The following is a 16,847-nucleotide window of genomic DNA, read 5'->3' as shown; positions in this document are numbered from 1 at the left end:
TCAGTCTGATCCCCCATCGTTCTATCCTGGGTGGTATTTTTGCAAGATGGGGACAAGGGACACCGGACACCACATCCGGTGTCCCTTGTCCCCACCTTGCGTCCCAGGGTCCTAGTGCCATTCCTCACAGCACGACAAGGGTGTTGACAGGAATGTATATCCGTGGATGCCTAACACCTGTCACTTTGGATAAATACTATTCAAGTCATCTAATGTACTCAGGTGAAAATCTTCTGTGTGTGAAAGAAATGTACTTTCTTGAATTTTGAAGGGACGTTATCATATGCTAGCATGATAGTTGTGGCAAGTTTTACATGCCAGAGATATTTTGGGCTCGACTCTGTAGAGTGTGCATTCTAGTTTATGCACGTCACGTCAGACGTGACGTGCGGCGGCCATGTTGGCGCGCTGCGCGCGCATTCCTGATTGCGCGCCGGGGAGAACAGAGAACGGCAGCGCCGGCCGGCGCTCCTCTATTAAGCTCGTAATTTACTGTATAAATAAATATACTTACAGGAAATAACCAGTGGTCCTCCAGTTATTAAACCCTGCAACATTACAGTGGCGACGAGGTCGGGAGGCTCCAGCTGACCACCCACGTGGAAAGAAAAAAAAACACGGACCCCCACGTGGACAGCAGCAGGGTAGGCAACCCCACACACTACTACAGCAGGAAGCAGAGCTGCCCCACATAGCCCACATTGCAGAGGGTTCATGGGAAGGCACAGCTGAGCCACCACACGAGCGGAGGAGCGTGGCAGTGCCACAGACAACCGAGAGGCGGCGAAGAGGCTGGAGAGGCTGCAGCACGCCCCACAGGAGACAGCCCACGGTGCATCCCTTACCACCACGCCGGGCCCTGGAGGTACAGCGCTGGCTACCAAAGAGGAGGAGGCGGGGACTAGCACTGAGAGTCCCCTGGAAGACACCACCACAGAGGTGAAGGACAGCACCCCAGGGAGTCCCACCAGCAAGGACGTCAAATCGACAGCGATCAGGGAGGTGAGGATGAGCACGCCAGCAGGCTATGCGATTGCGCCGGTGCAATTCCTACCGAAACCAGGGGACCCCCTGATGAAGTGGGAGGACTGGAAAGAATATATCGACAATTTCATAGGGGTCTTGGAGGATGAAAATGAAGAGTCGTTCACCCCCCAAAGGAAGAAACGGATCCTATTACTGAACCTGGGCCCGGAGGGTCTCAGGATTTACAAGAGCCTGGTGCCCAAAAAGAGGGACGATGCAGACAAGGATGTATATGCACACGCATTGGAAGATCTGGACGAACGATATCGCCCCACTATATGCGTATCAGTGGACAGGTTTAACTTCCAGCAGAGAAGACAACGGCCGGGAGAGAACATTGAGGAATATGTAGCGGCCTTGAGGAAGCTAGCTGCCCCGTGCAAATACGCATTGTGGGAAGACGAATTCATAAAGGACCAGATCGTGATGCATACCACTAGCACAAATGTCCAGGACAAGTTATGGGCAAGCGGCGACACCACACTCAAAGACGTAATGGTCATTGTAAAAAGGGCGGAACTCGCACGGAGATGTGCCGATGCGACAAAGAAAGACATAGCGCCCCCAACGATGGTGAACAGGATTCAAGAGGGAGACCACCGGAAAGACCAGAGAGGCAAAGAACCGATGGCCAGAGGAACCAACAGATGGCAAGGGAAACAAGCAGGCAATGAAGGCAAGAAATCGTGCTACAGGTGCGGCAGTTGGTCCCACGACGCACGTGATCGATGATGTCCCGCGTTCAGAGCTAAGTGCCTACACTGCGGCATCTTGGGCCACTACGAGAAGGTGTGTAGGAAGAAAAACCCCAAGGGAATGGTGAAAAGCATAGACCAAGGCGAAGAAGACCTAGAGGAGATCGCAGAGGAAGAGGTAATCACAGTCTTATGTATATATGACCAAGTACTAAGCGTAGAAGGGAAGAAATCCACGAAACCCATTCTGGACATGTCTATGGGAGGAATCACCATCACGGTAGTGGCAGACACCGGATCCCCTTTCACCATTGTCCAGCGAGCAGTGTGGGAGGAAATGTTCAGACCCAAGTTGGGCCCAGAGCTGGAGAAACTAGACATTCGGCCGGTCACTTACAATGGCGACCGCATTCCAATGATGGGGTTCCGGCGCTTGTTGTTTGAATTTAGAGGCCGATCAGCGTGGTGCAAGCTATATATAGCGGAGAAAGGACCCTCCGTCCTTGGATGGCTGGACCAGGGTGACTTGGGGATAAAGCTGGATCCTGGCGGGAAGGAACAAATACTACTCGCAGAACAAGAGGAATGGCCGGACTTGAACAAGTGGAAGGAGAACTACCCAAAAGTGTTTGGAGGCACGGTGGGACGGATGGAAAAGTTCCAACACAAGATCGTGCTCAAGGAAGGGGCCATACCGGTAGCTCACAAGGTGAGAAATGTGCCGATTGCGGTACGAGAGGCGGTCCAGAAGGAACTTCAAGAGTTGGAAAAGAAGGGGATAATAGAACCGATAACATGTGCGGAATGGTTGGCGCCCCTGGTGGTCGTGATGAAGCCCAATGGGAAGGTCCGGCTCTGCGTGGACCTGAGAGAACTGAATAAAAATATCGTGGTGGAGAAGTTCCCTCTCCCCAGAATTGAAGAAATGTTGGCCAAGACCAGAGGAGTGAGGTGGTACTCCACTATCGACTTGACATCAGCCTATCACCAAATAGCACTCCACCCGGACAGCAAAAGTCTCACCTCTTTCATCACCCCGTTTGGTTGCTACCAGTTTTGTCGCATGCCGTTCGGGCTGGCCTCGGCGGCTGCGGTTTTCCAGAAGATGATGCACCAACTATTCAGAGACTGCAAAGACGTCCAGTATTTCCAGGACGACATCCTGGTGATGGGCCGAGACAAGCATGATCATGACCGAAAGCTGGAACACGTGCTACAGAAGCTGGAAACAAAAGGCCTTACAGCGGAGTGGGCGAAGTGTCGGTTGGGACTACAGTCGGTAACGTACCTAGGACATGAGATCGGGCAACAGGGCGTTACACCCAAGTCGGAAAATGTAAAGGCCATCGCTGATGCTCCACCACCCAAAAGCAAGGAAGAGGTCAGGTCATTCCTGGGGATGGCGGAGTATTATAGCAAGTTTGTGGTCCACTTCGCCTCAAAGACCCACAACATGAGGTTACTGACCAGGGAAAGCACTGTGTTCCAATGGACACCGGAAGCACAAGCTGAGTTTGAAACGATCAAAAGGGATGTAATAGGAGCTGTTCCCCTCCAGGGCTACGATCCACAAGGCACCACTGTACTGACGACGGATGCCAGCGACAAGGGCCTGGGCGCCGTGCTCATGCAAGACAGAGGAAGAGGAGAAATGGAGACAATCAGTTTTGCGTCCAGGGCACTGACGGATACAGAGAGCAAATACAGCGTGATTGAGAAGGAGATGCTGGCGGTTGTGTGGGCCATGGCGAGGTTCAGACAATTTCTGTGGGGAACACATTTTTTACTCAAAACAGATCACAAGCCATTGGTGAAAGTGCTGACATCAAGTGGACACGCCAGTGCCACTCCCCGAATAGCCAAGATGTCACTAAAGTTACTCGAGTTTAGGTATGACGTGGAGTACCTCCCTGGGAACCGGAACCGAGTAGCGGATTTCCTGAGTAGGGCGTCCGCCATGGAACCAGGAAAGGAAGACCATACAAGCAAAGGAGAGTTGGTAGCCCTTATAGAGGACCAAGAAAGGTTGATCAGCTTACAAGAATGGTCAGAGTCCTATGAGGAAGACACAGACATGCAAGAAGTAAAAGAGAACATTGTTCAAGGATGGCCTGAGAAAAGGAACGTGAGGGCGAGCCTCAAGCCGTACTTTGAAGTCAGAGAGGAACTGTCAGTAGGGGACAAGGGGGTATTCATCTACAGAGGAGACAAGGTGATCCCCCCCAGGAACCTCACCTCGAAACTGTTGGGCCTGCTACATGAAGGACACCTAGGCATAGGGAAACTAAAAGCAAGGGCAAAGCAAAACTACTGGTGGCCAGGCATGGACATAAAGGCTGAGAGGCATGTCAGGGAATGTCCACAATGCCAAAGAGCAGATAAGACCTTAAAACCCTTGAGACCAGCATCAGGGAAGTTTGACCCTCCCGCTAATCCATGGGAAGAACTATCGATAGACATTTTGGGACCCGTCCTAGATGACCAAGGCACGCAGAAATACGTGTGCGTACTCATGGATCGATATTCAAAGTGGCCGGAGGTGAAAATAGATGAGTCCATGGACACAGAAAACATCATAAAGTTCCTGTCAGAGACTTTCACCCGGGAAGGAATACCCAAATCGATCTTAAGTGACAATGGGCCCCAGTTCACGTCGGAAAGGTGGAGCAAGTTCATGCAAAGGAATGGCATCACTGTCAAGCACACGGCGATCTACCATCCGGCCGGTAACGGCCTAGTGGAGAGATTTAACCGGGTAGTGATGGGAGCCATCCAAGCCGCCATATCCAGTGGACAGAGTTGGGAAAAGGCGTTAGAGAACATGGTGTGGGCGTACAGAATAACCCCCACTGGCACGGGGTACAGCCCATTCCAAATATTGAGGGGACGTGAACCCTTCACCCATGATAACAGGATCTGGAAGGAAAAGGTCGTCACCAGCGAATGGTCCCCTGCAGTGGTGCGGGCCAACCTGGAAAGAGCACAGACAATTTACAGTGACCACTACAATAAACGAAGGAATGTCAAAAGTACAGGATTGGAGAAAGGAGAGTGGGTGAGAGTAAAGTTGGCCACTCTACAGAAGAAGGGAGACAGCAAGTACAGCAAGCCGATGCAAGTTGTGGAGGTGTACGATCGAGCCGCTTTGCTGAGCGATGGAAATGTGTGGTCCCAGGACCGGATGGCTAGGTGCAATAAGGTTTTGGGCTGGGAGCAACATGGAAATGAATGGGAAGACATGGAAGGTGCGAACATGGAGAAGAGACAAGAAGCCGGCGAGCAGCAAGACAGAGTAAGGGGAGAAATGGATAGAGAAGAGGAAGAAGAGAACGGAAGTAGAGGTATGGAAACGGACAGGTTTGAGAGAAGCATGAATGAAGAGGGAGCTGTGAGAGAAGGAGCAGAGAGCCAAGAGGAGGGGAGCCAAGAAACTATGGAGAACCCGGTAAGGGTTACAAGAAGTGGGAGGCCGGTGGTAAGGCCCTCCAGATTTCGAGATTTCGAGTTGGACACTGGACTGTAAGTGACTCAGTTAAAGTTTGATAAAAAGGGGAGATATGTAGAGTGTGCATTCTAGTTTATGCACGTCACGTCAGACGTGACGTGCGGCGGCCATGTTGGCGCGCTGCGCGCGCATTCCTGATTGCGCGCCGGGGAGAACAGAGAACGGCAGCGCCGGCCGGCGCTCCTCTATTAAGCTCGTAATTTACTGTATAAATAAATATACTTACAGGAAATAACCAGTGGTCCTCCAGTTATTAAACCCTGCAACATTACAGACTCGTGCACGGCTTCCTTGGATCAGCTCTCTATGTTAATTTATTGGCCTTCCCACCTCTAGGCATGAAACTGACAAGAGACTGACTATGCTATAGTAGCCCTGCTTTCTTATAGGAGACATCTTTAGCCAAGCCTGGTTTTCGGCCCGCCCTGTCCCCCCACTGAACTTCCTGTGCTCTCTTCCAGCTGTTGGCACTTCTCTCTTACCTCCCACGCTTCCCAGTTCCGCTTGTACTGCACTTCATGTTCCAGGTCCTCGGAGGTCAGCCGACTCCTTCTCCCATCATAGGCAGTCTCCCAGGACAGCAGGAAGTCTCCAGAGACGTTAGAGGCCTCAACCTCCAGTTTCAGGGGAGGGAGGAGACGGACTGCAAGAGGATTTAGGAATCAGACACTGGCTCACGGGGACAAGCAGAGAAATAACAGGTAGAGATGGGAAAAGGAACGAGACAAGCAGCTAGGCAAATGGAGGAAAAGAAACAGACATCGAACGTAGCGTAGGTAAATCTAGACAGATCTAAAGAAGCAAACAGAATGTGAGACAGAGATAAACAAAAACATTTGATACAGACAAATAAAGCGATAAGTGCATTTTTGTATAATATAATAATATACAATATAATATATTATATAACCGAAGCATGCAGAGAAACACAGACTGAGGAAATGGAGATAGCTAGATAAATATAAAGCGATGCAATCAAGGAGACAAAGCACCCACGAGAGATCCAAAATAAAACCCCAGTAAACGGTAGAGCAACACTAAAATGATGGTGGAGATAACACACTGAAGCAGACTAATGCAAAGCATTGGCAAAGCCAATAGATATCACCTTTGGAACGTTATAAGTGTTTATTTAAAGCTATTGGTTTTGCTAATGTGTTTAAGCTATAGTGTGGAGCAGCGTGGCTGCTGTGCAGCATGTTGGAAAGTTATAATTAAAAAAGTGTTATTAACATTTTTTGTTACCTTATCAATAATTAAGATGAGAATATGTCTAATTGAATGACCTTATTAAAATAAAAATGTATATAAAAAAATGTTTAGTGTTGGCAACTTTTTCCTGTCTGTTCTAATGTTTGTCATATTTTTTTTTTTTTGAGTGGGGGCAGATATAAATAACGGGAGGGCAGAGATTGGGACACGGTAGGTGAATTATAATTTGAGTAACGGACGGATATTAGGGGAGAATTAACAGATGCCACATTTTGAGGGTACTATGGAGCTATATAGCAAGAGGCAGCCCTTACTAGTGCTACGAGGCCATGAAAGTCACAGAAGTGCGTTACACAAAAAGTGAGTAACAAAGCCAGCTGTGCACTTTTACCCCCTTCTTTACTCTTTTTTAGATCCCGCCCTCCTCTTTGTATCCAACTTAGAGCACTGTTATCACCATTGAACATAAAAAGGAAAATTAAGAGTCGGGGAAAGAAGGAAGTACAGAACGCTAAGATAAATAAGAACTGAGCAAGAAAAGAACAGAGAATGAGAACATAAAAAACACTGACAAGAGCCAGTATTGGCAGGAACACGGGAAGGAGATTAAAAGAGTTCAAAGAGGAAGAATACATAAATAAGAAAGAGGGGCAGAAGAGAAGAGGAAGGGGGAAAGGGCACTATGAGAAAGATAAAGGCGGAAATAAATAAAAAAAGGTTAAGATGAAAGAAAACAGTGAATACAGAGCAAATGGAACACAGAGAAACAGAGCGGAAAGAATGCAAGGAAAAGACTAGGAAGGTAGAATCAGCTAGCACCACGTGGTTGAAGGGGTAATGTTCCGGGTAAGTATCAGGGGTGTAATCTGCAGGTCACTGGTTCACACTTTTGCACAGCGACGCAGATGGTTAATATAGTGACATATGGAGCCTGCTGGTCACTGGTTCTAAACCCAGTCACACAACTCAGTGGGTCAGTTCACCCACTGCAGAACACAAATTAAAAAATACCAGAAAGCACAGTGCGTTCATGCAGCTGACAGTAGTGTGGAACATACTGGTCACCAGTTCCGTTGTTTGTGAGGCAACTAGCTCACAGCAGTACACTAGCTGTGTAGTCTCTGAAACAGAATATACGCCTGTTTCGATTTGTTCGCCATATTCTCCCAGTGCCAGGAATCCTAATACCATTTAAGCCTTGAAAAAGTCACTGCGTGATTAAACACGTGTCGGCTGTCAGCAATATATTGGAAACTGAAGAACATGAATTTGCGAAACAAAAATGTACTGAAGAATACCTAAACTACGTTTTGCTGCATTCAAGAAAACTTTCTACCTAACGCAAGCCCTTACTGTTTGGACCGCCCTTGTTGTTTGTGATTACGCATTGTGTGCTATGGTTTTCCTTTTTTTCAGGCAGAGAGGTAGGCATGGGCAAGGGTGGCTCTCACTGCAGTGCAGCCCGACACAGAAACAAACAGGCTGGCAGAAAGGTAGACACAGGTAAGGTATGGTTCTCACTGCAGTGCAGCCAGACACAGAAACAAACAGGCTGGCAGAAAGGTAGACACAGGTAAGGGTGGTTCTCACTGAAGTGCAGCCAGACACAGAAACAAACAGGCAGACACAGAGGTAGACACGGGTATGTGTGGCTCTCACTGTTCTCCCGCGGATTGATGCTCAGCCTCGTCTCCAGCGGTTTGTCCGGGATGAAGGAGTAGTGGTCAATCAGATGAATGCTGTATTCCACCTGATTCTTGTCCCCTTGAATGGAAGTCAAAGCCACGTAGTGCCCGAGGTCTCTGCCAGGCTCTATGGGGTCGTAGGTCTTATTTGGAGATCTTCACAAAGAGAAACAAAAGCTCATTGGAGTAAGGTGGCCCATTCCATCGCAATACAGGGCAGCCCAGGCCACGGCACAAGACAAACAATGCTAGTCCATAAGGGTTAGACGAAAGAAGAGGGACTTTTCATGATGGGGTACCTCTGTTCTTTGGACTCAATCAGGGTGATTCCCTCTGCCTCCGTCTCCAACAACATGTTAAATCCCACCAAGGGGCGTCAAACATGAAGTTGAAGTACGTAGAACTGAAAAAAGCACATGCTCCATACAGAGATACACAAGAAGCAGAGGGCTGCATCCCCAAAGAGATGATCTACATTGAGTGGAGGCAGGTTTGAGGCTTCAGGTGGTTGAATGCACCATTGCAACCTATTTAGACAACATACACGTTTTATTAGCTTTCAAATTCAGAAACTCAAGACAACTCATAATTAGCTGCAGGACTATACCAGTAATCTGAGGACCTCGGACCACATTACCAAGCCCTGAAAGCCCTGAAAGCCCTAAACTGGGTCCCACTTCACCAACAAGTCGTTTTTAACACCATTTGCTTAGCCTATTGAGAGTTTGATGTAAATGCTCAGATTACTTACCAGTAATCTTTAATATACTGAGGTCTACTCTTCCTTGTCCCAGTACTTGTCAATGAGGAGGGCCTGGCACTCTAGACAACTCTACACCCTTATTCTAACAAATCTTTCTTTTAAACAACTTCAAGTTTTCTCTGCAGCATTTTTCGAGCCTTGACTGCAGGGAGGGTATGTTATTACAGTAGTATTTTTTCCGTTAATTAATAAAAGTAAAAATATACTGGTGTACATAAATCAAACAACATAATATTCCTGGTTTTAGAATGAGTTATGTCTAATGGATGTAACATACAAACACAATGAAACACCTCCCCCTGGCTCTTCTGGGGAGAAATAAGAGGGTTACACCAACTAAGTCCTTCCTGTTAATGCAAAGCAAGAAACCCACACCAATGCCCTTCTCTCTGAGGGTTTGGTGTAGGTGTGGGCACAAGGGAGAGGACTCAGTGTAATAAAGATTACCACATAAGTAATCATAACATTACTAGTTTATTCCTCTTACTCATGCCATTCCTTAACAAGCAGTAAAGATGGCATTGATTCAACACACAGACAAGGAGAGTGATGCTCAGCGGCGGTGTCGCCACACATGAAAAATAAATTGATAATAACACAATGTTATGATGTTTCTAAATTGGCTCTGTTTAGGGCTGGGCTCAGCGGCCCAGAGAGCAGGGGGAGGAGTGGTGGACACTTTCTTAGTGGATATGATGGTTTGGCCTGGGTAAACAGTCATGCACACTTAGCATGTTCTCCACCCGGCTGTATTGCACAGCCTGAGCGGAGAACATTCACAGGCTCTTAGTCCCTGTCTGAGTGCCGAACCATGGGGCTCAGACCAATCACGACGCTGATATCAAGCTGGTGACCGCAGCGTCGTGATTGGCTAGGGGAGTCTGTCTGCATCCTGTTTTTTTTTTAATACCCCCCACCACCACCACTACAGCCCCACAGCAGCTGCTACTGGTGATGATACACGAGAATCCATTGAATAAAGAGATAAAGAAAGACAAGGCATTATATGGCAACTGAGCTCAACACTTGATACCCAAATGCAGCATCAGAAGCAATCACCTAGCCTATAGTCGGTGTTTAATTTTAGCCGGTGGTTTTCAGTGCTTAGCAGCAGCACTTATGACAGCCCGTCACTTGGTGGCACTATTTGTCTAATTTAGAGTTGAGCAGAACAACAGTTGTTTTACTTCAGTAGCCATTCTTAAAGCTTTGGGGGCCTGGCATAGTCTGAATGGTCACACTCCCCCACCCCCCACCCCATCTCCATGACTGATGTGATAATGAAGTACGGGAGGAACCCTCTCATGTGAGACATTAACTGAGACAACTTTAGGGATTACCAGACAGCCTCTCACCGGCTCTTTATACTTTACTAGCAGCCCGTCCCGACGTTGTCCGGGTTTGAAATAGAATGTGTGTAATGTGTGTATTTGGCAAGGGCAATTTATTTTAAAATCTCGCGGTAGACAAAATTTTTTGTTTCATTAGAATAGGGACGGAGAAGGCCCAGCTGCAGCCCTGGTTGATGTTAGCAGGCGCGTGTAATTGGTGTAGTGATCCGCCGCCTGAGCCCGGCTACAGCCCTGGTTGATGTTAGCAGGCGCGTGTAATGTCGATGAATGAGAGAGTTATCAGCCGCGGGTAAATTTGTTTAATGAAAGAGTTGAGTGACAGCGAGCAGGAGAGGCTGCAGTAATTGTCCCCGCAGACACGCTCATTTGCGTGTTCCCCTGCTTGAGGTCCAGATGCAGGCCTGTTTGATGTTAGCAGGCGCGTGTTCCCTCGCTTGAGGCCCAGCTGCAGCCCTGGTTGATGTTATCAGGTGCGTGTAATTAGTGTACTGATCCGCCACCTGAGCCCGGCTAGAGCCCTGATTGATGGTAGCAGGCGTGTGTAATTTTGTTGAATGGGAGAGTTCAGTAACAGCGCGCAGGAGAGGCTGCAGTAACGTTACTTACCAGGCCTCCAGGTGAACGCGTTTGTCACAACCCCAGCACACGGCCACAGCAGACGATCTTCTGATTAATGTACGACCCACATGGCATGAAGGGCGGAACGTAGCACACGCCCCCAGCGTTTCTCACGCCCCCAGCGTGCCCCTTGATGCTGCGCAATTGCGTTCACATGGCATGAAGGCCGTACACACGCCCCCAGCGGTTCTCACGCCCCCAGCTTGTCTCACGCCCCCAGCGTGCCCCTTGATGCTGCGCAGCCACGTAATTGGCGCTTGTATGTACGACTCACATGGCACGAAGGGCAGACACACGCCCCCAGCGTTTGTCACACCCCCAGCGTTTGTCACGCCCCCAGCACACTCCCACAGCCCACGATGTGATGGCCGTACCACACGCCCCCAGCATTAGTCACGCCCCCAGCCCACACCCACAGCACAATGCAGACACGCCCACAAGGGACTACTTTGCTGGCACGATTCTTTTACCTTTTAAATGTATAGAGGAGTTGGCCTAACGGCTAAGGCGCTCAACCTCGGACCTGGGGATCTGGGTTCGAGTCTTAGTAACGACGCCAAACATCCCGTGATTCTGGGCAAATCACTTAATCTCCCTGTGCCTAACAAAAATGAATGTGTGTCCTCATGTAACGTAACTGGTGCTATGTAAAGCCCTCTGATACCTGATTCAGTTTGGGTCAAGTTTGCGCTATATAAAACTCTGCAAAAAAATATATATATATGGTGGCCATCTGCCTAGCCTATGTCCTTCTGCTGCAACTGCCCTTTCCAACGCTGTATTGGGTGTTGTGATTGGTGCTGTGGTTACTGAGATGACCTTTGAGGCGGGTAGCCTCAAAGGTTTGGGCTCTCTCTTTATAATATTAGTATGGAAGAGTCAGAAACAGTATCTTAATAATTACGTTTAAAATCCATGTGGCGGGTTAGGCACTGGGAAACAATGTCACTTACTTGTGACTAGAATTAGGAAGTCCCACCTAGGAGGCCGAGCATTTTCTTTTATTGCATCTAAGCCTTTCAGTGCCCTCCCATTTCCCGTCAGATCCATTTCCTCTCCTGTGGCTCTTAGGAAAAAAACGAAACTCTTCCTATTTACACAGTGAACTTTCGCCTGTTATCTCCACTGTTAATGTCCCTTCCTGTTTCCCTTACGTAGCGCCAGGACGCCTCTGTGGAGTAACCCTTGTGCTTTTAAAAAACACCAACATAATAACATAATGTGCAGCCGAGTCCTCTATTTTGAGAAGATTCTGACTTTAGTTTCTAACAGGCTGTTGAACGAGAATAGTACGAGGCCATATAATACTTTGGGTAATTATTTGGCTACTTATATTGTCACTTTGTATAATACTACCCAGAATATTATACAGATGACTAATTCTTTGCCTTTAGAACCTATTGAAATTGAGGTATCAGTTAATCAGTTTGCTGAAGTGGTTAATATATCAAACGCTTCGGATGCCATAGGCCATGGCCCGATTGTCTGATAATATCCTAAAGCAGGACCCGTTATGGTGGTCGTGGGTTTTTCCACTGATTGATAGGGCGGCCAGGTGCAGAGTACCGATGCCCAATGTTATCCAATGAGGGATAGGGAGCCTCCGGTTGGTGGCTGCTCACGAGCAGGCCACAAGATTGTGGGAGCCAAGCTCCTGGTGTTAGGCTCGGGGCAAAGGGGCACCCAAAGTACACCAGCAGTGGTTCAGGGGCGGCAGGGTGCAGTTTTGGCGTAGGGTACCCTGTTGTTTTCAATGGGAGTTGTCGGTTTTAGATTTTGGCTGCAGGCTCAGTCCAGGATGACTTCCGGGAGGAACCAACAGCTGGGCAGGTAAGTTGGAGGGCTCGGGGATGTAGGTACACTGCGGGTTCTCTTCTCCAGGGCGCAGGGCCGCGGGATGCGGGGGTGTCTATTGAGGTCGGTTTTCACCTTACCGGGCCACTTGCGGTTGGGGGGGTGTCTCCATGTAGAGGCTGCAGGTGACATTGGGGAGTCCTGGAGAGGTCAACCCACGGTGGACTCGGACTCTGGAGCACAGGGGACCTTGCTGGGGCCAGTGGGTCACTTGGACTCGGGCCTTAGGCGTCGGGTGCAGTGGTGATTCCAGGAATCGTGTTTCGTTGTCTTCAGCAGACTCAGATTCTTTCTTTGTTGTTTCTTTTGAACAAAGCGATACAAAAGGGGGATGATGGACGGAGCGTTTGAGCAAATCAAACACTCACCCCCAGTCAACTGATCTGGGTTTAATCCATCACCATTCTTTAGCCCACTCAGCCACCCCATTTCAGACATGGCTATATGCAAATCAGTCTGACCCTTTGCCTCATGGGAAAAGTCCAGCCCGAACTGCCAAGCCATGTCGTCCATGGACCGGAAACAAGCATCTTGGGACATGGCTTGGTAGTTCGGACTGGACTGTTCCCATGAGGCACAGGGTCAGAGCTGATTTGCATATAGCCAGTGTCTAACCCAGGGTGGGGTGGAGTGCAAAAAAACGATGGATTTAGGCCCAGATCCTTGTACTGGGGTGAATGTATGACATTGTTCTACATTCTGTCCATCAACTGTGTTTTTTGCAATTTTCACCCGAGTGTGCTGGGTATGCTCAGACGTGAGTCCCAGGCTCTCCACACCACTGGAGTCAAGCTATCCAGGCTGATGAAGACTGATAGCCAGAAACCGGTCCTTGGATGCTTGATTCCGGTCTGGGAAAGACATGGCTTGGTAGTTCGGACTGGACTGTTCCCATGAGGCATAGGGTCAGAGCTGATTTGCATATAGCCAGTGTCTAACCCAAGGTGGTGTGGAGTGCAAAAAAACGATGGATTTAGGCCCAGATCCTTGTACTGGGGTGAATGTATGACATTGTTCTACATTCTGTCCATCAACTGTGTTTTTTGCAATTTTCACCCGAGTGTGCTGGGTATGCTCAGACATGAGTCCCAGGCTCTCCACACCACTGGAGTCAAGCTATCCAGGCTGATGAAGGCTGATAGCCAGAAACCGGTCCTTGGATGCTTGATTCCGGTCTGGGAAATACATGGCTTGGTAGTTCGGACTGGACTGTTCCCATGAGGCACAGGGTCAGGGCTGATTTGCATATAGCCAGTGTCTAACCCAGGGTGGTGTGGAGTGCAAAAAAACGATGGATTTAGGCCCAGATCCTTGTACTGGGGTGAATGTATGACATTGTTCTACATTCTGTCCATCAACTGTGTTTTTTGCAATTTTCACCCGAGTGTGCTGGGTATGCTCAGACGTGAGTCCCAGGCTCTCCACACAACTGGAGTCAAGCTATCCAGGCTGATGAAGGCTGATAGCCAGAAACCGGTCCTTGGATGCTTGATTCCGGTCTGGGAAAGACATGGCTTGGTAGTTCGGACTCGACTGTTCCCATGAGGCACAGGGTCAGAGCTGATTTGCATATAGCCAGTGTCTAACCCAGGGTGGTGTGGAGTGCAAAAAAACGATGGATTTAGGCCCAGATCCTTGTACTGGGGTGAATGTATGACATTGTTCTACATTCTGTCCATCAACTGTGTTTTTTGCAATTTTCACCCGAGTGTGCTGGGTATGCTCAGACGTGAGTCCCAGGCTCTCCACACCACTGGAGTCAAGCTATCCAGGCTGATGAAGGCTGATAGCCAGAAACCGGTCCTTGGATGCTTGATTCCGGTCTGGGAAAGACATGGCTTGGTAGTTCGGACTGGACTGTTCCCATGAGGCACAGGGTCAGAGCTGATTTGCATATAGCCAGTGTCTAACCCAGGGTGGTGTGGAGTGCAAAAAAACGATGGATTTAGGCCCAGATCCTTGTACTGGGGTGAATGTATGACATTGTTCTACATTCTGTCCATCAACTGTGTTTTTTGCAAGTTTCTTTTGAACAAAGCTGCTCTTCACAGGAGATACAGTCTTTGTGGAAGGCAGTCAGTCTTCCCAGGGGTTCTTGAGGTCGCTGGCTACAGGACAGGTCAACTTTTGGCGCAGGATCTCTGGAAACTGCAGACGGACCGTGAGGGCTGGGGCCAAGTCAGTTCTTCTCTACAGTCTCCTCTGCTGAGCGTTTGTCCTTCTTCTTTCTAGGTTGCAGGAATTTGTCTTCTTGGTTCAGGGCGGCCCCCTAAAAACTGTATTTAGGGGGCCTTTTAGTGGTCTCGAGGTCTGTAGCCAATGGGGTACTGACCTTAGGGTGACTACACCCTTGGTGTGCTCACCCCACATGGGGAATTGGGCACAATCCCTAATCCTGATTGGGGAGTGCCTGACATCTGCAAGGTGGCGGGCACTGAAGAGTGGGCTTCACCACGCCTCCCTCACCTGAGGGGTGGGATTGGCAAAGGTGGGCACACCTTCTTGTCTGGCTAATTGTTCCTGCCTGTCTTCCCTCTGAAAAGGAGGGGAGTCAGGAAGGGGGCTTGCTCCTGGTAGCAGGTGAGGCTGGGGATCGCATTACAAAGGCGGCAAGGCCTTTGAAGCTCCCCTGCCACAGATGGCTCTTCCTGGCCTGGGGGAGGTGGGAACCCCTCACTCGGGAAAGGCTTTGTTTCTGGGCTCAGGGAGCAAAGACTCCCACCCCAGGGGTCCAGAAACATGTCTCATGGTGGCAGGCTGGGGTGTACCAGTCAGGGAACCCACCAGAGGCTGGTCGTTTTTCAGGGGGCATCTCTAAGATGACCTCTGAGTGCACTTTTCATTAAATCCCATACTGGCATCAGTGTGGGGTTAATGTGCTGAGAAGTTTGATACCAAACTTCCCAGTTTTCAGTAAAGCAAATATGGTGCTGTGGGGTTTGTGATGACAAACTCCCAGCAGCATATTCTTTTAATGGCATTACTCTACTTACAATGTCTAAGAATTGGTCTAGACACTGTAGGGGGGTACAGGGCTCATGCACCTGTACCCTCACCACTGGTATAGGGCACCCAGCTAGAGGGGTGGCTGACTTACGCCAGGGCAGTGGGTTGTAGGCATGGCACACAGGAATGTGTGCCATGTCTACTCTTCACTTTGTTCTGCACCAAAAACATGCAGCCTGCAATGGCAGTGTGTGTGTGTAAAGGTGCAGGGCATCTAAGGGTGGCACAATAAGTGCTGCAGCCCTTAGAGGCCTTCCCTGGCCACAGTGCCCTTGGAACCCATAGTACCTTTTACAAGGGACTGACGTGGCCAGAGAGGTGCCAATTGGGGTTACAAGGTACAGTTTTGGGAAAGCACATAGGCCCTGGGAACCAGATTGGCAAGGACCCAGGACACATAGAGTCAAAGTGCATCAGTAATTTGGCAAAAAATGTGCTGTTACTGCAACAGAAACCAAGCTTCCTACAGATTCTCCTAGTGAAAATACAAACCTGGATCGCTTCTAATTCAGTCCTTCATATTACTGCATCTGATTTCAAAATGAGTTATCAACATTGCACAGTGGCGTTTCACGTAGCCATTTTGCGAGTCATGCCTTGGAGCCAGGAGGGTTGCCTCGTCATTGGCTGTTACAGATTTCTTCAAGAGCTGTAGATGTTCTTAATTATACCTGGCTATAACAAAAGTTACTCACTTTTGCACCGCCTAGAGAAATAGGTTATATATGTGCAAAGATACATTTAAACACCTCAATCCCTGTTCCAAAATCGCATGATCCCACTTTAGCCCCAAGGGTTCTATCCTATTTGGATGTTAGACATGTATGTGTCTTGGCTCCCACCCTATTTGAGTGACCTCAATCTGGCTCTTGAACGAAACTGAGATTTTGTTCCCAATTTGATGAGGCTTAGGATGGAAACTGTAACCTACGTCGATGAGTTGCTGCTATGTGATGAGGCATTTGTAGGTTTATAGCGTGTGTTATACATATTGCTAAGCTACTCTAGGGTTAACATTTTAAAAATCAACAGTCATACCACAATATTTGGAAATAGCACATTTTAGGGGAAGTGTTTTACAAATGGGATGTCACTGGTGGAGCTTACTTTCTATAAATATGTTGGTATTTT

General features: G+C 48.7%; 2 protein-coding genes across 2 annotated transcripts in view; one reads left to right on the top strand and one right to left on the bottom strand.

Annotated features, from left to right (window-relative positions):
- The window catches only part of CIMIP4 (ciliary microtubule inner protein 4), a 553,487-nt gene that overhangs the window by 456,169 nt on the left and 80,471 nt on the right, over positions 1-16,847 (top strand). The window lies entirely within an intron of this gene.
- Positions 1-16,847, bottom strand: part of LOC144824893 (cytokine receptor common subunit beta-like) — a 150,519-nt gene that overhangs the window by 102,017 nt on the left and 31,655 nt on the right. Inside the window, exons 3-4 of the mRNA XM_078683867.1 lie at positions 8,098-8,279; positions 5,709-5,869 (exon numbers count right to left, since the gene is read on the bottom strand). Of these exons, the coding sequence (XP_078539993.1) occupies positions 5,709-5,869; positions 8,098-8,279 (343 nt within the window). The remainder of the gene's footprint in view (positions 1-5,708; positions 5,870-8,097; positions 8,280-16,847) is intronic.

The sequence above is a fragment of the Lissotriton helveticus genome, chromosome 1_1, assembly GCF_964261635.1.
Source record: "Lissotriton helveticus chromosome 1_1, aLisHel1.1, whole genome shotgun sequence".
Classification (NCBI taxonomy): Eukaryota; Metazoa; Chordata; class Amphibia; order Caudata; family Salamandridae; genus Lissotriton; species Lissotriton helveticus.
The sequence above is the reverse complement of the archived record's forward strand: the minus strand, read 5'-3'. Positions and strand labels throughout refer to the sequence as shown.